A 26496-nucleotide genomic window follows, 5' to 3' on the forward strand; every position below is an offset into this window, starting at 1 on the left:
GAGAAGGGAGATGGGCTAAAATCTTTCTGCCCCAATTTACAGCATTGCAGGCTGGCTGCTGATTCACTAACTGTGTGACTTTGGCCAGGCATAGCCCCTCTCTGAGCCTCTTCCTCCGTATCAGCCACAATAGGGGAGCAAGACCAGAAGCTTTCCACAGGGTGAAGTGTGTGATTCCGCAGGAATGCTGGAGGGAAAGCCCTGAGGTCGTCAGGACAGCTCTGTGGAAACATGAAGAAGCCAGGCGCTGGGCCACACTGAGATCCTGGTTTTATAGGAAAGGAGTCAGGGTCAGTCTCCAGCCCCAGGGAATCCTCAGGCTGGTGAGGGATACAAGAATGATGTGGGCTGCCAGACAGGGAAGCTTCAGCGCCGCTCCCGTGGTGGACCCTTGGGAGACCTGGCAGGGAGCCCGGAGTCTGACTTCCAGCTCCTTGTGTGACCTTGACTGAGCAAGTCACTCCCTTCTCTGAGTTATTTTATTTGAAAAATGGGAGGAGGGCTGTGGGGATTGGACTACGTTGCTTGCTTTTCAGGACGCTTCTGGCTCTGATGTTCTGGGATTGCCCCGCAGACCTTGCAAAACCTGCTTACATGGGCCCAGCCAGTGGAGGGGACAGCATCTCAGAATTGCAGCAGCTTCCCTGGAAATGTGCATTCTGTCAATTTAGATGTTAAAAGAAAAGAGAAGAAAAATCCTGCTGACTAGTCCATTATGGGGAAAAGTTCAGTTTAACTCAGGTTAACCCTTTCATTAATTAATTCATTTATTAAAAAAATATTTGTTGAGGGTTTATTATGAGCCAGGTACCAGGTGCCTGGTACCTGTGCTCTAGAGCCCGTGAGCCACAACTACTGAAACTGTAGTTGTAGGGTTTTTTTGTTTTTTGTTTTTTGCCACTCTCTCACTTTGTCCCAGCTTACCCTTCCCCCTCCCTGTGTCCTCAAGTCCATTCTTTATGTCTACATCTTTATTCCTGTTCTGCCCCTAGGTTCTTCAGAACCATTTTTTTTTTTTTAGATTCCATATATATGTGTTAGCATACGGTATTTGTTTTTCTCTTTCTGACTTACTTCACTCTGTATGACAGACTCTAGGTCCATCCACCTTACTACAAATAATTCAATTTTGTTTCTTTTTATGGCTGAGTAGTATTCCATTGTGTATATGTGCCACAACTACCAGGCACCAGGTATACAACCGCTCTGCTCAGGACACGGGACCTGATTGTCATGACTTTTTTCCATGCAGATGTGCCCAGTCCACCTCTTCCTTAAGTCATTTCTTGAAAAGAGCATTCTTTTTCTAGCCTTGTAGTGCCTCTATTTAGTAACCAGACCATCTGAAACTGTTTGAAAACGCCCTCAGAACCAAACAGAAATCCATAACTGTCTCTGACATCAGCCTAAGAAATGGAGAGAGGAAAGTAAAACTTTTGGCCTATTTTTTCCCCAGGTGGAAACCAGAGCTTCCAAATCCTCCAGGTGGCCTGGCTTGGTGGAAAGAGTCCAAGACCAGAGCCTGAGACCTGGTTTCCAGGACCAAGTCTGGTACAGACCAGCTGTTGACCCGGGGACAGCTGCCCATCCCCACCCCGGCCTGACTTGTCTTTTTTTTTTTTTTTTTTTTTTTTGGCCTCCCAGCTTTCGGGATCTTAGTTCCTCAACCAGGGATTGAACCCGCGCCCCGTGAAATGGAAGCTCAGAGTCCTAACCCCTGGACCACCAGGGAATTCCCCGGCCTGACTTTTCGTCTGTGAAAGAAAGGGTCACGGACTCAACTACCTGCAGGCCATTTCCACGCTTACGTATTCTGTGGCGTGAGAGGGTTTGTTAGAAGAGGGAGAAGCTGGAGGTGGTCCTGGAAAACCAAGTGGATCTGCTCCAGGGGTCCCTGGGGCAGGGAGGCAGTGATCTGAACATCAACATAACCTGGCCCTGGATCACTTAGTCAAGGTGAAGGTCGAGTCAACACTTCCCTCAGCTCAGTTCTGGGGGTTGGAAAGTCTCACTGCGGGGGTCTTGGGCTGCCGTGCACGCACAGTAACCTTCTTCAACAGCCTCCTGGGAGCGGAGTTACTCTCTGAAGAGTGCTTGGTCTTCTCTCCTGACACTGGTTCTGAGACTTTTCAGTTCTCTGTGATGCCCTCTGAGCTGGGGCCCAGAGCAGTGGGCATGAAGTGGCTTAACAGTGACACCTGCTGAGCTGCAGCAGCTAGGAGGGGGAAGACCATGGAGTGACCCAGGAAGTGCCCTGGAGTTTGTTTTTTCCCACCAGGGGGAGAATCTATCTTCCACTTGGATTCCTTTTCGAGAAATGACTCCTTCTACCAAAGGCATATACAATGCCTCTGCCCTCGCAAGGTGACTGACATCTCAGTTTGCCGGGGACTAAGGGATTTCCTGGGACATGGGACTTGCAGTGCTAAAACCAGGCAGTTCTGGGCAAATCAGGATGATTGGTCTCTGGATATGACAAATAGACAGGATACAAGGACCCAGGTTAGACTGAGACAGAGTCCCAGCAGCAGCTGCACAGAAAGGGGAGCTGTTCCTGTCTGAAGCAGACTGCATTCTGTAGCAGCCCTTGGGGGGAAGCAGCTCTTCCTATCAATAAGATATCATAGAAAGGGAATCCTCCACAATCTGATTGATGTAGTTCATTTATGTTACTTTTTTTTTTTAAAAGAACCAATGGATCTAGGGTCAGAAGTTTGCTTAAGGGTTTTTAATCTAGCTCCTATCTAAATATTAAACCTCCTGTGCACCATTTCAGCTCAAAAGACCCCAGCTTTGCCTACCTCTAGTTATAAGGAATTCACTCATTCTCAAGCCAGTCTTTTGCCTTATGGGATAGTTCTAATTGTAAGAAACTTATTGCATATGTGGGGCTCTCTGGGTCCCTGGAGCTGCTAATACTGGCCCCAGTTCTTTGTAAGTGTTGTACCTGTCCCATGACAGCCCTTCAGGTGTTTATGTTCACCCCTCTTGCCCACCAGACAGGACCAGCTTTTTAACCATTGTTCATTAGACAACTCACTATCCTGAGCATCTTAGTTGTGCAATGAAATTCCAGGCACAAAGAAACAGTTAGGATTGAGATCCATGGTTGGAAACAAAAAGATGCATGTTCTAGTTAATGTTTCCCTGGTTGTTCTGGTTTCCAGATATGTACTGATGTTTCCAGTGTCTGTCTGCAAATAACCAGCCCTGACCCACTATGGAAGCCACCTGTAATGGATCAAAGGGCTCCTCACCTGTGTTCTACCTGGTGGGCATCCCCTCTCTGCTTGAATCCCTCTTCCTCCTTGTCTTCTTGATTTTCCTCTTAATCTCTCTGCTTATTCTGGTGGGAAATGAGCTGATCCTGGTGTCTGTGGTGGCAGAGCCCAGCCTCCACAAGCCCATGTACTTCTTCCTGATCAACCTCTCAGCCCTGGACATCCTCTCTACTACAACCACTGTCCCCAAGATGCTGTCCCTATTCTTGCTTGGGGACCAGTACCTCAGCTTCTCTGCTTGCTTCCTGCAGATGTACCTATTCCATGGCCTTAACTGCCCTGAAGCCTTCATCTTGGTGGTCATGGCCTATGACCGCTATGTGGCTATCTGCCGCCCACTGCACTACCTTATCCTCATGACCCCACAGACCAGTGCTGCACCGGCAGCCAGTGCCTGGCTCACTGCCCTCCTTCTGCCCATCCCAGCAGTGCTGCAGACCTTCCACATGGCTTTTGACAACACTGTTCACATCTACCACTGCTTCTGTGACCATTTGGCTGCGGTCCAGGCCTCCTGCTCTGACACCACGCCCCAGACCTTCACGGGCTTCTGCATCGCCATGGTGGTGTCCTTCCTGCCCCTTCTCCTGGTGCTTCTTTCCTATGCCCACATCCTGGCCTCAGTGTTTCACGTCAGCTCCCGAGAAGGACGCTCAAAAGCCTTCTCCACCTGCAGCTCCCACCTCCTGGTTGGCACCTACTACTCATCCATTGCCATAGCCTATGTGGCCTACAGGGCTGACCTACCCCTCGACTTCCACATCATGGGCAACGTGGTGCATGCTATTCTCGCACCTGTCCTCAACGCTCTCATCAACACGCTGAGGAACAAGGATGTCAAAGCAGCCATCACCAAAATGACATGTCCCCAGGGCCCAGGGAATTCTGGGACCCTTGATCCTTAGATGCAAATAATTCAGCTCCCTGGACACCAATGACAGCGCCCAGCACAGAATAAACACAATAAATATTTTTAAATGAATTAAAGCAACCCAAATTGACTTCATTCAGTTGAGCAGACAGCTAAAACCCGGTCCTCAAATACCGGATCAAGAGGTCTTCCCACTGGTGTTATAGAATGATTGGTTTTCACAGTTTTCATCAGTCATTAATGTGATGAATAAAATTTGATCATCCAATCATTTATATTTAAAGTCTTTACTAGGACTGCTAGAGACAGAAATAAGCCAGACATAGTTGCTGCCCTCAAGGTATCCATAGTTTAACTGGGGAGTCAGACCCAGAGAGATAATATAAGGTGCTAGGACAGAGAGAAGCAAAGGGGGCCGTGGGAGCCACGAAGTTAGCATTTGATTGAATGTTAAAAATTTCTCCTGTAAGTTTTTATATTTTTGGCATTGGTATCACTTGTTTGTTAGCAAATACTCATGTATCAGCAATATAGATGGGTGGGAGGCTGGAAATGTTTGCATAAGAAAACCACTAGCTGCTCCAATCGGGAACGGTAATAAGGTCCATGTTCCCATCCAATGGGATGGATCCATTTTCAGCTTGGATGCCCATTAAAAAGTGATGCTTCCTGCCAAGAACCAGTGGGTGGAAGCTAGAGTGGTTCCACCCACCATTACCCACAGTGACCTATTTGGGGGAATTTGTACTTGCAGTCCTGACGATTCTGGCCTCTGTGGATTAAGCAGTCCGGATTCACCAGGAGACACAGTAAATCTCACTAAATTTAAAGCTACAGCTTCTGCCTGGTCATTTTAAGCCCACTGTGCAAGCAGATCAGCAGTCAGAAAAAGGAGTTACCATATTTAGAAGGGCAATTGACCGTGATCTTCAGGAGGAAGTAAAGCCACTCTTACATAATGGGGGCTGGGAGGTCAGCATTCAGGCAAGTGAGCATTTCTGGTTTCTGGCTTTAACTCTTAGTGGACAATTAAAGCAACTATAGCTTGATGAGGCAGAGTAACCAGGGGCTCAGAACTTTCAGGGATGAGGGTCTGGGTCATGCTAGGAGGGAATCCATCTAGACCCACTGAAGGGAAAGGGGAAGGGAATCTAGAATGGGTGGCAGAGGAGAGGGATGATGAAGTGTCACTTGCAGCCTTGGGACTGACTGCAGCAGCGAGGGCAGTCGTTAATCCAACTAACCCTTCTCTTATAAATTTCCTTGAAACTGTGACTAATCAGAATCCTAGAAACCCTATGTCCAAATGGAGTGAACTTGTGAAAAGTGAATGAATCCGAGAGGTTCAAGGGATAGACTATAGTAGACACAGTTAGTGGTTTTCCCTCTGGCAGCTGAGTGTTGACTGCTAATAACTCACACACGTATACCCTAAGATAGAGGCATAATGGCCCTGACCCTTGTTGCTTTCCTTCTGGGGGGAAAGGGAGCAAGAGAGTAACTTTATAAGCAGAAAAAACCAACTACTAGGTACTAAGCAGTCTAAGCTTAGATGCCAGCTGTTGACAGTAGTACCTGGTGAAGCCAGCTGTTTGGCATCTAGAGACTCTGAGAGCCCATGAAAGTTGTATCTTCTCCTGCAGGAGATGAACATCACTAGTCCCCTGGGAAATAGAATATATGCAGGCAGCCTCTCCTCTGGCTGTTGCTAGATAATACAAACCAAACCCCTGGAGTCATTTTCAAAAAATCATGTTTCACTATGTCCTAAATCCTCTCAAAAACTCTATGAGATGGGTAATATTGTTATGTTCCATTTTACAGATGGAGAAACTCAGATTCAGAGAGGTTAAGTAACATGCCTAAGGTGACATAGCTAAAATATATTAGAACTGGTATTCATACCCAGCACTTGTCTCTTCAGACCCTATGTCCTTACCCATATGCAGAGCACAGGCCTGGGAATGAAGCTCTGGGTCTGCCTTGCAGCTCTGATACTAAATATTAGTATAAGCATCAGTAAGTCATTTCACTTCTCTGGACCTCAGTTTCCTCTTCTTGGGCTGCCTGTCTCCCCTGACTGTTCTGAGGACCAGATGGAATAATGTCAATAAAAGCTGCCCCGTTGGTTGGAAAGTTCTGGAACCCATGAGGGCTCTTAACAATGTTGTTCTCATTATCAGCAAATCCCAGAGGCAAGTCCCCTCCCAACACGTGCTCTAGGAGGGACCAAGAAGTTGATCCTGGGTGGCTGGGGGGTGGAGGCTCAGTGCCTCAAAGGAGCCCCAAAGAGAGAGGACCCCCGCAGGCCTGACTGAAAGGAGCGGTTAGGGGGTTAATGAGCCACAGCCCAGCACCTACCTGACTCTTCTCTGCCTGGCTGGGTTGGAAGACACAAAGGAGATACCACAAGAGGCACCAAGATAGACAGGGCTTGGAAGGTGAGTGAGCTGGGGGTGAAGTGCCAAAGCTCAGCAAAGACCAGAGTGGGGAGACAGGGCAAGGATTTGGGGGGAAGGTAGAACCAGGACCAGGGGTCAGGAAGACTGGTTGGGTGTGCACAAGAGGCAGACGTCCAGGATCCAGGTTGGCTGTGTGTATGTGGGGCTGCTGGACCTTGGACCACATATCCTGGCAGGTCTGTGTGCTCAGAGGTGGATTCATGTCATCTTGGCCAAATCCTTCCCATGGGAAAGCAAGGCTAATGGTGGCAGAAACATTGGAAACACTAGCACACTTCGAGTTCCTACCTGTTCCAGGCTCTTGTGTAGCATTGTTTAAGTATTCTCTCTGCAAGGACTCACAACAACCCCAGGGGGTCACAGATGAAGGAAATGAGCCCAGAAGGAAATGAGATGCAGGTAGGAGCTGGGATTGGAACCCAGTCCTTTCTGACTCATAGTTGCACACACTGGACCACTAAGGTCCACAGGACATGATGGAGGTAAAGCCCCTGGCTGGCAGCAGGTACTCACTAGGTGGGAAAGCCCTCGCCCTCTCCTTCTGGAGCATGGACCATGTGACATGTGCTCTGCCAGACCCAGAGGGGACACAGAAAACAGTTCATTGGGTTGGAAACCCCTCAGAGAACTTTTCCTCCAAACCCTTCACTGCACAGGTGAGAAAACCAAGTGTTTTCTCATGGAGGGAACTAAAATTGAGAAGGCATCTTGAGATCGAAAAATGAGGCAGGCAGCTCCATGTAATCAATGGATCAGTTTATTATAGGGTAACTTACTCACAGAGTGGGATTGGGATCAGGTGGATGATGATCAGGAAGCATTCGCAGCTGCACTACACACCAGAGAGGGGCCACTGGGACAATTTTATAGTTAACCTAGTGTATAGGGGTAAGTGCTTGGAGATAGGATGTGCATTCCTAATTCAAGATTTATGAATGGGTGACCAGTCTCATGGGCACCAGGAATATATCAGAGAAGATTTTCAGCATTGTTTGGGGACTAACAGCATAGAGGCCACATGGTCCTAATGGGTATTAAACAATATCTATTAACTACAAAGCCTTTGATGACACCACACAGTACAATCCTGATTAGGGTCAGGAGACACTGAAAAGGGCCAAGATGGCGTCAGTTATGCTAACAGCCATACACCAAAGTCACAGGAAGTAAGCGAGTGGCAGAGCTGCAGGAGCCAGGACTTCTGGTTGCCAGGCAAGATTCTTTTACAGCAGACTGGCTCCAGAATGACTTTGCTCTCACCCCCCTCCAGCCATGGCCTTGAACAAAGGCCTGTCCTTCTCCAACCCTCAATTTCTCATATGTTGAAAGGCATAACCACCCCCTGGCAGGGTTGGATGACGGGAGGAGATGATATACATCAAATGCAGCATCAGGGATCGGAACCAAGATGGCGGAGTAGAAGGACGTGCTCTCACTCCCTCTCGCGAGAACACCAGAATCACCACTAGCTGCTGGACAATCATTGACAGGAAGACACTGGAACTCATCAAAAACTATATCCCACATCCAAAGACAAAGGAGAAGCCACAATGAGATGGTAGGAGGGGTGCAATCACAGTAAAATCAAATCCCATAACTGCTGGGTGGGTGACTCACAGAGTGGAGAACACTTATACCACAGAAGTCCACCCACTGGAGTGAAGGTTCTGAGACCCATGTCAGGCTTCCCAACCTGGGGGTCCGGCAAAAGGAGGACGAATTCCTAGAGAATCAGACTTTGAAGCCTAGTGGGATTTGATTGCAAGACTTCGAAAGGACTGGGGAAAACAGAGACTCCACTCTTGGAGGGCACACACTAAGTAGTGTGCACATCGGGACCCAGGGGAAGGAGCAGTGACTCCAGGGGAGACTGAACCAGACCTACCTGCTAGTGTTGGAGGGTCTCCTGCAGAGGCGGGGGTGGCTGTGGCTCACCACAGGGACAAGGACACTGGCAGCAGAAGTTCTGGGAAGTACTCCTTGGGTGAGCCCTCTCAGAGTCTGTCACTAGTCCCACCAAAGAGCCCAGGTAGGTTCCAGTGTTGAGTTGGCTCAGGCCAAACAACCAACAGGGAGGGTACCCAGCCCCACTCATCAGCAGGCAAACGGATTAAAGTTTTACTGAGCTCTGCCCACCAGAGCAACAGTCAGCTCTACCCACCACCAGTCTCTCCAATCAGGAAACTTGCACAAGCCTCTTAGATAGCCTCATCTACCAGAGGGCAGACAGCAGAAGCAAGAAGAACTACAATCCTGCAGCCTGTGGAACAAAAACCACATTCACAGAAATATAGACAAGGTGAAAGGCAGAGTGCTATGTACCAGATGAAGGAACAAGATAAAACCCCAGAAAAACAACTAAATGAAGTGGAGAGAGGCAACCTTCCAGAAAAAGAATTCAGAATAATGATAATGAAGATGATCCAGGACCTCGGAAAAAGAATGGAGGCAAAGATCGAGAAGGTGCAAGAAATGTTTAACAAAGACCTAGAAGAATTAAAGAACAAACAAACAGAGATGAACAATACAATAACTGAAATGAAAACTACACTAGAAGGAATCAATAGCAGAATAACTGAGGCAGAAGAACGGATAAGTGACCTGGAAGACAGAATGGTGGAATTCACCGCTGCGGAACAGAATAAAGAAAAAAGAATGAAAAGAAATGAAGACAGCCTAAGAGACCTCTGGTACAACATTAAACGCACCAACATTCGCATTATAGGGGTCCCAGAAGGAGAAGAGAGAGAGAAAGGACCTGAGAAAATATTTGAAGAGATTATAATTGAAAACTTCCCTAACATGGGAAAGGAAATAGCCACCCAAGTCCAGGAAGTGCAGAGAGTCCCATACAGGATAAACCCAAAGAGAAACACACCAAGACACATAGTAATCAAACTGGAAAAAATTAAAGACAAAGAAAAATTATTGAAAGCAGCAAGGGAGAAATGACAAATAAAATAGAAGGGAACTCCCATAAGGTTAACAGCTGATTTCTCAGCAGAAACTCTACAAGCCAGAAGGGAGTGGCATGATATACTTAAAGTGATGAAAGGGAAGAACCTACAACCAAGATTACTCTACCCAGCAAGGATCTCATTCAGATTCGATGGAGAAGTCAAAAGCTTCACAGACAAGCAAAAGCTAAGAGAATTCAGCACCACAAAACCAGCTCTACAACAAAAGCTAAAGGAACTTCTCTAAGTGGGAAACACAAGAGAAGAAAAGGACCTACAAAAACAAACCCAAAACAATTAAGAAAATTGTCATAGGAACATACATATTGATAATTACCTTAAACGTGAATGGATTAAATGCTCCAACCAAAAGACACAGGCTGAATTGATACAAAAACAAGACCCATATATATGCTGTCTACAAGAGACCCACTTCAGACCTAGGGACACATACATACTGAAAGTGAGGGGATGGAAAAAGATATTCCATGCAAATGGAAATCAAAAGAAAGCTGGAGTAGCAATACTCATATCAGATAAAATAGGCTTTAAAATAAAGAATGTTACAAGAGACAAGGAAGGACACTACATAATGATCAAGGGATCAATCCAAGAAGAAGATATAACAATTATAAATATATATGCACCCAACATAGGAGCACCTTAATACATACGGCAACTGCTAACAGCTCTAAAAGAAGAAATCGACCATAACACAATAATAGTGGGGACTTTAACACCTCACTTACACCAAATGGACAGATCATCCAAAATGAAAATAAATAAGGAAACAGAAGCTTTAAATGACACAATAGACCAGGTAGATTTAACTGATATTTATAGTACATTCCATCCAACAACAGCAGATTATACTTTCTTCTCAAGTGCACACAGATCATTCTCCAGGATAGGTCAAATATTGGGTCACAAATCAAGCCTCAGTAAACTTAAGAAAATTAAAATCATATCAAGCATCTTTTCTGATGACAACGCTATGAGATTAGAAATGAATTACAGGGGAAAAAACGTAAAAAACACAAATACATGGAGGCTAAACAATACGTTACTAAAAAACCAAGAGATCATTGAAGAAATCAAAGAGGAAACCAAAAAATACCTAGAGACAGGGCTTCCCTGGTGGCGCAGTGGTTGAGAGTCCACCTGCCAATGCAGGGGACACGGGTTTGTGCCCCAGTCTGGGAAGAACCCACATACCGCAGAGTGGCTGGGCCCGTGAGCCATGGCCACTGAGCCTGTGCGTCCGGAGCCTGTGCTCCGCAACGGGAGAGGCTGCAACAGTGAGAGGCCTGTGAATCGAAAAAAAAAACAACAACCTACAGACAAATGACAATGAAAACACAACGATACAAAACCTATGGGATGCAGCAAAAGCAGTTCTAAGAGGGAAGTTTATAGCTATACAACCCTACCTCAAGAAACAAGAAAAATCTCAAATAAACAATCTAACCTTACACCTAAAGGAACTAGAGAAAGTAGAACAAACAAAACCCAAAGTTAGCAGAAGGAAAGAAATAAAGATCAGAGCAGAAATAAATGAAATAGAAACAAAGAAAACAATAGCAAAGATCAATACAACTAAAAGCTTGTTCTTTGAGAAGATAAACAAAATTGATGAACCATTAGCCAGACTCATCAAGAAAAAGAGGGAGAGGACTCAAACCAATAAAATTAGAAATGAAAGAGGAGAAGTTACAACAGACACGGCAGAAATACAAAACATCCTAAGAGACTACTACAAGCAACTTTATGCCAACAAAATGGACAACCTGGAAGAAATGGACAAATTCTTAGAAAGGTATAACCTTCAAAGACTGAACCAGGAAGAGATAGAAAATATGAACAGACCAATCACAAGTAATGAAATTGAAACTGTGATTTAAAATCTTCCAACAAACAAAAGTCCAGGACCAGATGGCTTCACAGATGAATTCTATCAAACATTTAGAGAAGAGCTAATACCCATCCTTCTCAAACTCTTCCAAGAAATTGCAGAGGAAGGAACACTCCCAAACTCATTCTATGAGGCCACCATCACTCTGATACCAAAACCAGACAAAGACACTAGAAAAAAAGAAAATTACAGACCAATATCACTGATGAATATAGATGCAAAAATCCTCAACAAAATACTAGCAAACGGAATCCAACAACACATTAAAAGGATCATACACCATGATTAAGTGGGATTTATCCCAGGGATGCCAGGATTCTTCAATATATGCAAATCAATCAATGTGATACACCATATTAACAAATTGAAGAACAAAAACCATATGATCATCTCAATAGATGCAGAAAAAGATTATGACAAAATTCAACACCTGTTTATGATTAAGAAAACTCTCCAGAAAGTGGGCATAGAGGGAACCTACCTCAACATAATAAAGGCCATATACGACAAACACAGCAAACATCATTCTCAATGGTGAAAAACTGAAAGCATTTCCTCAAAGATCAGGAACAAGACAAGGATGTCCACTCTCACCACTATTTTTTTTTTTTTTTTGTGGTTACACAGGCCTCTCACTGTTGTGGCCTCTCCCGTTGCGGAGCACAGGCTTCAGATGCGCAGGCCCAGCGGCCATGGCTCACGGGCCCAGCCACTCCGCGGCATGTGGGATCTTCCCGGACTGGGGCACGAACCCGTGTCCCCTGCATCGGCAGGCAGACTCTCAACCACTGCGCCACCAGGGAAGCCCTCTCACCACTATTATTCAACATAGTTTTGGAAGTCCTAGCCATGGCAATCAGAGAAGAAAAAGAAATAAAAGGAATACAAATTGGAAAAGAAGAAGTAAAACTGTCACTGTTGCAGGATACAAAATTAATGCACAGGAATCTCTTGCATTCCTATACACTAATGATGAAAAATCAGAAAGAGAAATTAAGAAACACTCCCATTTACCACTGCAACAAAAAGAATAAAATACCTAGGAATAAACCTACCTAGGGAGACAAAAGACCTTATGCAGAAAACTATAAGACACTGAAATTAAAGATGAAACCAACAGATGGAAAGATATTCCATGTTCTTGGATTGGAAGAATCAATATTGTGAAAATGACTACACTACCCAAAGCAATCTACAGATTCAATGCAATCCTTATCAAATTACCAAAGGCATTTTTTACAGAACTATAACAAAAAATCTTAAAATTTGTATGGAAACACAAAAGACCCCGAATAGCCAAAGCAGTCTTGAGGGAAAAAAACGGAGCTGGAGGAATCAGACTCCTTGACTTCAGACTATACTATAAAGCTACATTAATCAAGGCAATATGGTACTGGCACAAAAACAGAAACATAGATCAATGGAACAAGATAGAAAGCCCAGAGATAAACCCACGCACCTATGGTCAACTAATCTATGACAAAGGAGGCAAGAATATACAATGGAGAAAAGACAGTCTCTTCAATAAGTGGTGCTGGGAAAACTGGACAGCTACATGTAAAAGAATGAAATTAGAACACTCCCTAACACGTACACAAAAATAAACTCAAAATGGATTAAAGACCTAAATGTAAGACCGGACACTATAAAACTCTTTGAGGAAAACATAGGAAGAACACTCTTTGACATAAATCACAGCAAGATCTTTTTTGATCCACCTCCTAGAGTAATGGAAATAAAATCAAAAATAAACAAATGGGATCTAATGAAACTTCAAAGCTTTTGCACAGCAAAGGAAACCATAAACAAGATGAAAAGACAACTCTCAGAATGGGAGAAAATATTTGCAAACGAATCAATGGACAAAGAATTAATCTCCAAAATATATAAACAGCTCATGCAGCTCAATATCAAAAAAACAAACAACCCAATCCAAAAATGGGCAGAAGACCTAAATAGACATTTCTCCAAAGAAGACATACAGATGGCCAAGAAACACATGAAAAGCTGCTCAACATCACTAATTATTACAGAAATGCAAATCAAAACTACAATGAGGTATCACCTCACACCAGTTAGAATGGGCATAATCAGAAAATCTACAAACAACAAATGCTGGAGAGGGTGTGGAGAAAACGGAACCCTCTTGCACTGTTGGTGGTGGGAATGTAAATGGATACAGCGACTATGGAGAACAGTATGGAGGTTCTTTAAAGAACTAAAAATAGAATTACCATATGACCCAGCAATCCCACTACTGGGCATATACCCAGAGAAAACCATAATTCAAGAAGAGTTATGCACCAAAATGTTCATTGCAGCACTATTTACAACAGCCAGGTCATGGAAGCAACCTAAATATCCACTGACAGACGAATGGATAAAGAAGATGTGGTACATATATACAATGGAATATTACTCAGCCATTAAAAGGAACAAAATTGGGTCATTTGTTGAGACGTGGATGGATCTAGAGACTGTCATACAGAGTGAAGTAAGTCAGAAAGAAAAACAATTATTGTATGTTAACGCATATATGTGGAACCTAGAAAAATGGTACCGATGAACCGGTTTGCAGGGCAGAAATTGAGACACAGATGTGGAGAACAAACATATGGACACCAAGGGGGGAAAGCGGCGGGGGGAGGGGGGTGATGAATTGGGCGATTGGGATTGACATGTATTGACTGATGTGTATTAAATTGATGACTAATAAGAAAAAAGAAAAAAAAGAAGTGATCATAACTTAATAAGAACAATATTTCTTCTTTTCTGAAAAAAGAAAGTATATATCTCCTTTGATTATGTTTCTATTCTTGATTTTTAAGTTTCATTAAATTATAACATAAAATATCTACCCTTTGGAACTAAATAAGAGATTTGTAATAAAGTATATGATAGGTATTTGTAAGGGAAGTATGGATAAAAGAAAAATGTGCATTATCTATAGAGATGAAAATTACATACATGTAACATTTTTATACACAAACATTTAAGCTTTTGATGATGCATTATTTAAATCTTTTATGTTATTGCTATATATTTGGTTTTCTGTGTAACTGGCTTCTTACATTCTCAAAAGGGTATATTAAACCATCCAGTAAAAAAAAAAATGCAGCATCAGGTTGGACACTCAGTGATTTTCTGTCCTTCTCTGTCCCCACCAAGCACTATAACTGGCCTGTAGACAATCCCAACAGGGAGAACCTGCTGGGGCAAGTTCTGTGCCCTAGGAAACAGCACCCATTAGGCCCTAAGCACGTCTACATCATTCAGATGTAGTGTGTAATCCTAACCTGTAAAATAGTGTAAGAGAGTCCAGCCAAAACTGGGTATTTCCTATGATGGGCCAACTGAATGGTGCTTTGAAAGATTAAATGTTAAAATCTTTCAAAAAGTATTTTTGGTTCTCTTGCTTGGCTGGTGACCCAGCACATGCCTGGTCTGCCTGTTGGACAGTCCAGTACCAGCTGGTGTGAAAAGCCATGTGCCACCTCTCCACTGGGGTCTCAGCATCCCTTTTTCCATCTGCAAAGCAGTGGGGCGGAGGATGGAGGAGAGGGGAGTTAGACTTGATGGCTCCCTTAGGACCCCTCTGGCTTCAGCCCTCTACGTTTCTGCCCCTCAAATCCCCTGCTCTGCCTCACCTGGGACCGGCAGCTACCACTGCCTCTCTGAGAGCAGAAATGTCCAGGGCAGTGCAGTTGGCATTCCTCTCCATTACACTTCATCCACCCTGGTGCAGATGTTACCACATTCTGTCTCCTGAATGAGCACAACAGTCTCTCCCCTCATCCCTCTGCCCACCCTCTATTTCATAAATGGCCAGAATGGGTTTTCTGACATACAAACCTGGTCACCTTACCACCCTCAATATAACTTAAAGACTCTCAATGATCTGGCCCTAAATGACTTCTTTGACCTCACATCTCACCATTGTTACCCTCATGGCAATTCTGAACTTCAATTTCCCAAACACACCAACTTCTCATTCTCACCAATAACTCACTCTTCTCTCTTCCTGAAGCCCTCTTCCTCTTTGTCCATTTCAGCTGAAATCTTAGTCAGGCTTCTCCTGAAACATCACTTTTTCAGGGGAGCTGGCCCTGGTAACTCACCCTGAAAAGTGAGGTAGATGCCCTTTGTATGTGTCCCCTTAGCACTTTATAATTCCCCCATCATGGAACTTTTTAAATTTTTGAACATTAGGAGAAAAGAGTTCTGAGCTCATGATATCTATTAGTCTGTGTAGGCTCCTTGCTTGTTTTATCTTCCCCTTTAGCTCCAACCTCCCAATTCCCATTCCATTCCCCTTTCTCACTTAAGCACCCACTCTGATGTGTTTGCTGTATGTCCTTAAGTATAAGCATATCTTTGAAAAGTAGGTAGTGTTGTTGTGTGCATGTATGTACACGTTTAATTGACATAAAAAGAGTTATGTTACTTCTTACATTTTCACTCAGTTCTGTTTTTTAGATCTGTCTGTGTTGCTATTTATAGATCTAGTTTCGTTGGTTCCTACTGATATTCAATAGTATGATTTCATTACATTTCACTTTTCTACTGGAGGACACCTAATTGCCTCCAACTCTTTGCTATCACTGTCTTGATAAATGTCCTTGTGTATGTCCTTGTATGAATCCATGGAGAATTCTCCCTGAAATATGGAACAGGGAGTCAAAGGGGTTAGTCATGGGTGTGCATTAACTTTACCTAAACATAGTCCCTCTTCATTATCTGCAGATTCTGTATTTGTATATTTGCTTACTCACTAACCCTAAAACCAATACTCATGACACTTTCAGGATCATTCAGGGACACGCCCAGAGCAGCAAAATATCTGAGTCACCATGTGCATGTTCCCAATTGAGGTCTAACAAGGCAACACTCTGCCCTCTTGTTTCAACTCATACTGTGGACAGGTGTCCTTTCCATGGTCTATTTTTGCCATGTTTTTAGCATTTTTGTTAGCTTTTGGTAATTTCCCTGTTTAAGTTGGTACCCAAGCATAGAGCTCAAGTGGTGTCTAGGGCTCCTAGGCATGAAAAGTCTGTGATGTGCCTTCTGGAGAAAATACATGTGTTAGATAAGCTTCATTCAGGCATGAGTTACAATGCTGTTGGCCATGAGTTCAATGTTAATGAATCAACAATATACACTAAATGAGGGTTTTTAAAATTAATTTTTATTGGAGCATAGTTGATTTACAATATTGTATTAGTTTCTGCTGTACAGCAAAGTGAATCAGTTATACATATACATATATCCACTCTTTTGTAGATTCTTTTCCCATATAGGTCATTACAGCGTATTGAGTAGAGTTCCCTGTGCTATACAGTAGGTTCTTATTAGTTATCTATTTTATATATAGTAGTGTATATATGTCAATCAGAAACACGCATAAAACAAGGTTATGTATTTGATCACATTAGTTGACGAAAATGTTGTGACCAGAGGCTCACAGGAAATTAATCTTGTACTCCCCCTAGAAGAGTGAGTGTGAGTGTATTCACAGGGACTTTATAGAACATAACTACCACAAATAATGAGAACTGACTGTATGTACTTCATTATTGTTTCCTAGAATGGCTGTGCCTTTTATACCCCCAGCAGTAATGGATTATAGTCTATAGTTCCCATTTCCCCACATCCTCACCAAAATTGGTATTACCCAACTTTCTAATGTTTTCCATCTTTATCAGGCTAAGGTGGTAACTCATTGTTTCATTTGCATCTCTCTGATTACTAATGAAGCATCTCTGTAAATACTTGGTAACAACTCACATTTCCCCTTATTACTTATCGAGAAACTTTGCTCATTTTCTTTGGATTTCCTGTATTATTTAATTGCTTTCAGGACTTCTGTATGTTTGTTCCTTGTCAACTTTAAACATTGCAATTATGTTTTTCAAGTTTGTAATCTGTCCTTCATTGAGCAGAAATTCTTCATTTTGATATACTTAAATCCATCACATTTTCTAACCTTTTGATATGTGGGGTTTTAGCCTTTCCTCATCACTATATCACAACTATTCCCCAACATTTTCTTTCATTAGCTTCCTAGTTTTTTTATACTTATATCTTGAATTCATGTGGAGTTCCTCTCTAAGTTGTAAGGTAGGAATTCTGCTTTATTTTTCTTCATATTTGAAACCATTTTTTCACCAATCTCTCTCTCTCTTTTTTTTTTTTTTGGCTGCACCTGCATGGCATGTGGGATCTTAGTTCCTCAACCAGGGATTGAACCCGAGCTCCCTGCAGTGCAAGCACAGTTTTAACCACTGTACCGCCAGGGAAGTCCCACCAATTGCTTTTTAAAAAATAGGGCTTCCCTGGTGGCGCAGTGGTTGAGAGTCCTCCTGCCGATGCAGGGGACACGGGTTCGTGCCCCGGTCTGGGAATATCCCACATGCCTCGGAGCGGCTGTGCCCGTGAGCCATGGCCGCTGAGCCTGCGTGTCTGGAGCCTGTGCTCTGCAACGGGAGAGGCCACAACAGTGAGAGGCCCACATACCACAAAAAAACCCCACAAAAAACCTGTCCTTCCTCATTGTTTTATAGTGCCATCTTTATCAATATCAAGTTCCCATACACCTTGTCTACTTCTGAGCTACTTATTTTGTTCTATTGTCTACTTGCATATTGGTATGTCAGTACCATATTATTATAATATTATAGCTTTGTAGTATCTCTTTTTACATATCTGATTCAGGAAGCCCCTTCTCACCTTTCATTTCTTTTTCATTTATGCATAATAATTTTATTTATTTTATTTTTTTACATCTTTATTGGAGTATAATTGCTTTACAATGGTGTGTTAGTTTCTGCTTTATAACAAAGTGAATCAGTTATACATATACATATGTTCCCATATCTCTTCCCTCTTGTGTCTCTCTCCCTCCCACCCTCCCTATCCCACCCCTCCAGGCGGTCACAAAGCACCGAGCTGATCTCCCTGTGCTATGTGGCTGCTTCCCACTAGCTATCTACCTTACGTTTGGTAGGGTATATATGTCCATGCCTCTCTCTCGCTTTGTCACAGCTTACCCTTCCCCCTCGCCATATCCTCAAGTCCATTCTCTAGTAGGTCTGTGTCTTTATTCCTGTCTTACCCCTAGGTTTTTCATGACATTTTTTTTCTTAAATACTATATATACCTGTTAGCATACGGTATTTGTCTTGCTCTTTCTGACTTACTTCACTCTGTATGACAGACTCTAGGTCTATCCACCTCATTACAAATAGTTTAATTTCGTTTCTTTTTATGATTGAGTAATATTCCATTGTATATATGTGCCACATCTTCTTTATCCATTCATCCGATGATGGACACTTAGGTTGTTTCCATCTCCGGGCTACTGTAAATAGAGCTGCAATGAACATTTTGGTACATGACTCTTTTTGAATTATGGTTTTCTCAGGGTATATGCCCAGTAGTGGGATTGCTGGGTCATATGGTAGTTCTATTTGTAGTTTTTTAAGGAACATCCATACTGTTCTCCACAGTGGCTGTATCCATTTACATTCCCACCAACAGTGCAAGAGGGTTCCCTTTTCTCCACACCCTCTCCAGCATTTATTGTTTCTAGAGTTTTTGATGATGGCCATTCTGACTGGTGTGAGATGATATCTCATTGTAGTTTTGATTTGCATTTCTCTAATGATTCATGATGTTGAGCATTCTTTCATGTGTTTGTTGGCAGTCTGTATATCTTCTTTGGAGAAATGTCTATTTAGGTCTTCTGCCCATTTTTGGATTGGGTTGTTTGGTTTTTTGTTATTGAGCTGAATGATCTGCTTATAAATTTTGGAGATTAATCCTTTGTCAGTTGCTTCATTTGCAAATATTTTCTCCCATTCTGAGGGTTGTCTTTTGGTCTTGTTTATGGTTTCCTTTGCTGTGCAAAAGCTTTGAAGTTTCATTAGCTCCTATTTGTTTATTTTTGTTTTTATTTCCATTTCTCTGGGAGGTGGGTCAGAAAGGATCTTGCTGTGATTTATGTCATAGAGTGTTCTCCCTATGTTTTCCTCTAAGAGTTTGATAGTTTCTGGCCTTACATTTAGGTCTTTAATCCATTTTGAGCTTATTTTTGTGTATGGTGTTAGGGAGTGATCTAATCTCATACTTTTACATGTACGGGTCCAGTTTTCCCAGCACCACTTATTGAAGAGGCTGTCCTTTCTCCATTGTACATTCCTGCCTCCTTTATCAAAGATAAGGTGACCACATGTGCGTGGGTTTATCTCTGGGCTTTCTATCCTGTTCCATTGATCTATATTTCTGTTTTTGTGCCAGTACCATACTGTCTTGATGGCTGTAGCTTTGTAGTATAGTCTGAAGTCAGGGCCCTGATTCCTCCAGCTCTGTTTTTCGTTCTCAAGATTGCTTTGGCTATTTGGGGTCTTTTGTGTTTCCATACAAATTGTGAAAATTTTTGTTCTAGTTCTGTGAAAAATGCCAGTGGTAGTTTGATAGGGATTGCATTGAATCTGTAGATTGCTTTGGGTAGTAGAGTCATTTTCACAATGTTGATTCTTCCAATCCAAGAACATGGTATATCTCTCCATCTATTTGTATCATCTTTAATTTCTTTCATCAGTATCTTATAATTTTCTGCATACAGGTCTTTTGTCTCCTTAGGTAGGTTTATTCCTAGATATTTTATTCTTTTTGTTGCAATGGTAAATGGGAGTGTTTTCTTGATTTCACTTTCAGATTTTTCATCATTAGTGTATAGGAATGCCAGATATTTCTGTGCATTAATTTTGTATCCTGCAACTTTACTAAATACATTGATTAGCTCTAGTTGTTTTCTGGTAGCATCTTTAGGATTCTCAATGTATAGTATCATGTCATCTGCAAACAGTGACAGCTTTACTTCTTCTTTTCTGATTTCGATACATTTTATTTCCTTTTATTCTCTGATTGCTGTGGCTAAAACTTCCAAAACTATGTTGAATAAGAGTGGTGACAGTGGGTAACTTTGTCTTGTTCCTGATCTTAGTGGAAATGCTTACAGTTTTTCAGCATTGAGGACAATGTTCGCTGTGTGCTTGTCATATATGGCCTTTATTATGTTGAGGACAGTTCCCTCTATACCTACCCTCTGCAGGATTTTTATCATAAATGGGTATTCAATTTTGTTGAAAGCTCTCTCTGCATCTATTGAGATGATCATATGGTTTTTCTCCTTCAATTTGTTAATATGGTGTATCACATTGATTGATTTGCGTATGTTGAAGAATCCTTGCATTCCTGGAATAAACCCCACTTGATCATGGTATATGATCCGTTTAATGTGCTGTTGGATTCTGTTTGCTAGTATTTTGTTGAGGATTTTTACATCTATGTTCATCAGTAATATTGGCCTGTCGTTTTTTTTTCCTTGTGACATCCTTGTCTGGTTTTGGTATTAGGGTGATGGTGGCCTCGTAGAATGAGTTTGGGAATGTTCCTCCCTCTGCTATATTTTGGAAGAGTTTGAGAAGGATAGGTGTTAATTCTTCTCTAAATGTTTGATAGAATTTGCCTGTGAAGGCATCTGGTCCTGGGCTTTTGTTTGTTGGAAGATTTTTAATCACAGTTTCAATTTCAGTGCTTGTGATTGGTCTGTTCATATTTTCTATTCCTTCCTGATTCAGTCTTGGCAGGTTGTGCCTTTCTAAGAATTTGTCCATTTCTTCCAGGTTGTCCATTTTATTGGCATAGAGTTGCTTGTAGTAATCTCTCATGATCTTTTGTATTTCTGCAGTGTCAGTTGTTACTTCTCCCTTTTCATTTCTAATTCTATTGATTTGAGTCTTCTCCCTTTTTTTCTTGATGAGTCTGGCTAATGGTTTATCTATTTTGTTTATCTTCTCAAAGAACCAGCTTTTAGTTTTATTGATCTTTGCTATCATTTCCTTCATTTCTTTTTCATTTATTTCTGATCTGATTTTTTTTCTTTTTTTCTTTTTTTTTTTTTTTTTTTTTTTTTTGCTGTATGCGGGCCTCTCACTGTTGTGGCCTCTCCCGTTGCAGAGCACAGGCTCCAGATGCGCAGGCTCAGCGGCCATGGCGCACGGGCCCAGCCGCTCTGCGGCATGTGGGATCTTCCCGGACCGGGGCAGGAACCCATGTCCCCTACATCGGCAGGCGGACTCTCAACCACTGCGCCACCAGGGAAGCCCTCTGATCTGATTTTTATGATTTCTTTCCTTCTGCTAACTTTGGGGATTTTTGTTCTTCTTTCTCTAATTGCTTTAGGTGCAAGGTTAGGTTGTTTATTCAAGATGTTTCCTGTTTCTTGAGGTAGGATTGTATTGCTATAAACTTCCCTCTTAGAACTGCTTTTGCTGCATCCCATTGATTTTGGGTCATCATGTCTCCATTGTCATTTGTTTCTAGGTATTTTTTAATTTCCTCTTTGATTTCTTCAGAGATCACTTCGTTATTAGGTAGTGTATTGTTTAGCCTCCATGTGTTTGTATTTTTTACAGATCTTTTCCTGTAATTGATATCTAGTCTCATAGCGTTGTGGTCATAAAGGATACTTGATATAATTTCAATTTTCTTAAATTTACCAAGGCTTGATTTGTGACCCAAGATATGATCTATCCTGGAGAATGTTCCATGAGCACTTGAGAAAAGTGTGTATTCTGTTGTTTTTGGATGGAATGTCCTATAAATATCAATTAAGTCCATCTTGTTTAATGTATCATTTAAAGCTTGTGTCTCCTTAATCATTTTCATTTTGGATGATCTGTCCATTGGTGAAAGTGGGGTGTTAAAGTCCCCTACTATGAATGTGTTACTGTCGATTTCCCCTTTTATGGCTGTTAGTATTTGCCTTATGTATTGAGGTGCTCCTATGTTGGGTGCATAAATATTTAAAATTGTTATATCTTCTTCTTGGATCGATCCCTTGATCATTATGTAGTGTCCTTCTTTGTCTCTTCTAATAGTCTTTATTTTAACGTCTATTTTGTCTGATATGAGAATTGCTACTCCAGCTTTCTCTTGGTTTCCATTTGCCTGGAATATCTTTTTCCATCCCCTTACTTTCAGTCTGTATGTGTCTCTAGGTCTGAAGTGGGTCTCTTGTAGACAGCATATATATGGGTCTTGTTTTTGTATCCATTCAGCCAATCTGTGTCTTTTGGTGGGAGCATTTAGTCCATTTACATTTAAGGTAATTATCGATATGTATGTTCCTATTCCCATTTTCTAAATTGTTTTGGGTTCGTTATTGTAGGTCTTTTCCTTCTCTTGTGTTTCTTGCCTGGAGAAGTTCCTTTAGCATTTGTTGTAAAGCTGGTTTGGTGGTGCTGAACTCTCTCAGCTTTTGCTTGTCTGTAAAGGTTTTAATTTCTCCATCAAATCTGAATGAGATCCTTGCTGGGTAGAGTAATCTTGGTTGCAGGTTTTTCTCCTTCATCACTTTAAATATGTCCTGCCAGTCCCTTCTGGCTTGCAGAGTTTCTGCTGAAAGATCAGCTGTTAACCTTATGGGGATTCCCTTGTGTGTTATTTGTTGTTTTTCCCTTGCTGCTTTTAATATGCTTTCTTTGTATTTAATTTTTGACAGTTTGATTAATATGTGTCTTGGCGTATTTCTCCTTGGATTTATCCTGTATGGGACTCTCTGTGCTTCCTGGACTTGATTAACTATTTCCTTTCCCATATTAGGGAAGTTTTCAACTATAATCTCTTCAAATATTTTCTCAGTCCCTTTCTTTTTCTCTTCTTCTTCTGGAACCCCTATAATTCAAATGTTGGTGGGTTTGATGTTGTCCCAGAGGTCTCTGAGACTGTCCTCAGTTCTTTTCATTCTTTTTTCTTTATTCTGCTCTGCAGTAGTTATTTCCATTATTTTATCTTCCAGGTCACTTATCCGTTCTTCTGCCTCAGTTATTCTGCTATTGATCCCATCTAGAGTACTTTTCATTTCATTTATTGTGTTGTTCATCATTGTTTGTTTCATCTTTAGTTCTTCTAGGTCCTTGTTTAATGTTTCTTGCATTTTGTCTATTCTATTTCCAAGATTTTGGATCATCTTTACTATCATTATTCTGAATTCTTTTTCAGGTAGACTGCCTATTTCCTCTTCATTTGTTACATCTGGTGGGTGTTTACCTTGCTCCTTCATCTGCTGTGTGTTTCTCTGTCTTCTCATTTTGCTTATCTTACTGTGTTTGGGGGTCTCCTTTTTGCAGGCTACAGGTTCGCAGTTCCCGTTGTTTTTGGTGTCTGTCCCAGGTGGCTAAGGTTGGTTCAGTGGGTTGTGTAGGCTTCCTGGTGGAGGGGACTAGTGCCTGTGTTCTGGTGGATGAGGCTTGATCTTGTCTTTCTGGTGGGTAGGTCCCCGTCTGGTGGTGTGTTTTGGGGTGTCTGTGGACTTGTTATGATTTTAGGCAGCCTCTCTGATAATGGGTGGGGTTGTGTTCCTGTTTTGCTAGTTGTTTGGCATAGGATGTCCAGCATTGTAGCTTGCTGGTCGTTGAGTGAAGCTGGGTGCTGGTGTTGAGATGGAGATCTCTGGGAGATTTTCGCCGTTTGATATTACGTGGAGCTGGGAGGTCTCTTGTGGACTAGTGTCCTGAAGTTGGCTCTCCCTCCTCAGAGGCACAGCACTGACTCCTGGCTGCTGCACCAAGAGCCTTTCATCCACATGGCTCATAATAAAAGGGAGAAAAAGTAGAAAGAAAGAATTAGTAGAAGTAGAAAGAGAGAAAGAAAGAAAGAAAGAAGGGAGGGAGGGGGGAGGGAGGAAGGAAGGAAGGAGGGAAGGAAGGAAAAAAGGAAAGGAGATAAAGTAAGAGAAAATAAAGTAAGATAAAATATAATAAAGTTATTAAAATAAAAAAATAATTATTAAGAGAGAAAAAAAAAAAACAAAAACGTACAGATAGAACCCTAGGACAAATGGTGGAAGCAAAACTATACAGAGAAAATCTCACACAGAAGCATATACATATACACTCACAAAAAGAGGAAAAGGGGAAAAAATAATAAATCTTGCTCTCAAGTCCACCCCCTCAATTTGGGATGATTCGTTGTCTATTCATGTATTCCACAGATGCAGGTACATCAAGTTGATTGTGGAGCTTTAATCCGCTGCTTCTGAGGCTGCTGGGAGAGATTTCCCTTTCTCTTCTTTGTTCTCACAGCTCCCAGGTGCTCAGCTTTGGATTTGGCCCCTCCTCTGCGTGTAGGTCGCCGGAGGGCGTGTGTTCTTCGCTCAGACAGCACGGGGTTAAAGGAGCCGCTGATTCGGGGGCTCTGGCTCAGGCCGGGGCGGGGGGGGGGGGGGGGGGGGAAGGGCGGGGCACGGAGTGCGTGAGGGGCGGGCCTGCGGCGGCAGTGGCCGGGCGTGACGTTGCATGACGTTCCAACAGCCTGAGGCGCGCCGTGCGTTCTCTCGCGGGAGTTGACCCTGGATCCCGGGATCCTGGCAGTGGCGGGCTGCATAGGCTCCCCGGAAGGGAGGTGTGGAGAGTGACTGTGTTCGCCCACAGGCTTCTTGGTGGTGGCAGCAGCAGCTTTAGTGTCTCATGCCCGTCTCTGGGGTCCGCGCTTTTAGCCGCGGCTCGCGCCCGTCTCTGGAGCTCCTTTAAGCCGTGCTCTTAATCCCCTCTCCTCGCGCACCAGGAAACAAAGAGGTAAGAAAAAGTCTCTTGCCTCTTCCGCAGGTCCAGACTTTTTCCCTGGACTCCCTCCCGGCTAGCCGTGGCGCACTAACCCCCTGCAGGCTGTGTTCACGCTGCCAACCCCAGTCCTCTCCCGGCGCTCCGACCGAAGCCCAAGCCTTAACTCCCAGCCCTGCCCGCCCTGGCGGGTGAGCAGACAAGCCTCTCGGGCTGGTGAATGCCGGTCGGCCTTGATCCTCTGTGCGGGAATCTCTCCGCTTTGCCCCCCGCACTCCTGTTGCTGCGCTCTCCTGCGCGTCTCCGAAGCTCCCCCCTCCGCCACCCGCAGTCTCCGCCCGCGAAGGGGCTTCCTAGTGTGTGGAAACTTCTCCTCCTTCACAGCTCCCTCCCACTGGAGCAGGTCCCGTCCCTATTCTTTTGTCTCTGTTTATTCTTTTTTGTTTTGCCCTACCCAGGTACGTGGGGGGTTTCTTGCCTTTTGGGAGGTCTGAGGTCTTCTGCCAGTGTTCAGTAGGTGTTCTGTAGGAGTTGTTCCACGTGTAGATGTATTTCTGGTGTATCTGTGGGGAGGAAGGTGATCTCCGTGTCTTAACTCTTGCACCATCTTCCCGGAAGCCTATGCATAATCACCGTTCATATTTTTTTATTAAATTAACTTACCTGTTTGTCTTCAGTCTCTCATTTAAATTTTGGAATATGTTTGTAAGCTCCCTCAAAAATGCAGTGATAATTTTTTAAGACTGCATTAAGCTACTGCTATTTATTTGGTATAGCTCCCCATTTATTCAAATATTCTTTTATGTCTTTATTTCAAATTTTTAATTTTTCAACAAACATGGTAATCTCTTTTGATAGTATAAACTTCATCATTTGTGTTACTATTGTAAAAAGCATTTAAACTTTTTTTTCTAGTTGTTATGCTAGAAAAAGACCAGTTTCTAGCTAGTATAGAGGTTCCCAATCATAGCCATTATCACACTGAGTTATAATTACATTGTCATTACTTGTATGTATTCTCCACTAGACTCCAAGCTATATGAGTATAGGCACTGCCTCTGCGTTTTCCATCTCTACATGCCCAGCACCTCTTACAGGGCCTGGCACACAGTAGTCGCTTAATAAATAGTTCAGCTCTTGGTACGTGGTGTCATTCGACATTAGTTTCCTCCCACACTCTGAACAATCACCACATCAGACTCTATGCTTATAGTTGGATATACTCACACCCAAAGAGAGAGAAGATGTGTTTCCCATGGACACAGAGTAAAGTAAAGAAAAAGCTGGAGCCACAGCCCAGGTCTCCTGGCTGAGATCCATTTCATTTCCATTAAGCTGTGTCTGCACATTAAGTGTCCCTTCTCTTAATCTCACCAGAAGAACAGATG

At 42.8% G+C, this 26496-nt stretch overlaps 1 protein-coding gene across 1 annotated transcript; it reads left to right on the forward strand.

The window, feature by feature from the left end:
- Nucleotides 1-494: 494 nt before the first annotated feature.
- OR2AT4 (olfactory receptor family 2 subfamily AT member 4) lies at nucleotides 495-4186 on the forward strand (the record flags this gene model as incomplete). Its single annotated transcript, XM_082844982.1, has 3 exons — nucleotides 495-1956; nucleotides 2279-2364; nucleotides 3168-4186. The coding sequence occupies exon 3, from the start codon at nucleotides 3221-3223 to the stop codon at nucleotides 4184-4186; it is 966 nt and encodes a 321-aa protein (XP_082701108.1). The 5' UTR covers nucleotides 495-1956; nucleotides 2279-2364; nucleotides 3168-3220.
- Between the last annotated feature and the right edge of the window lie 22310 nt (nucleotides 4187-26496).

The sequence above is a fragment of the Leucopleurus acutus genome (genome assembly GCF_964270905.1).
Source record: "Leucopleurus acutus genome assembly, chromosome: 8".
Taxonomy (NCBI): Eukaryota; Metazoa; Chordata; class Mammalia; order Artiodactyla; family Delphinidae; genus Leucopleurus; species Leucopleurus acutus.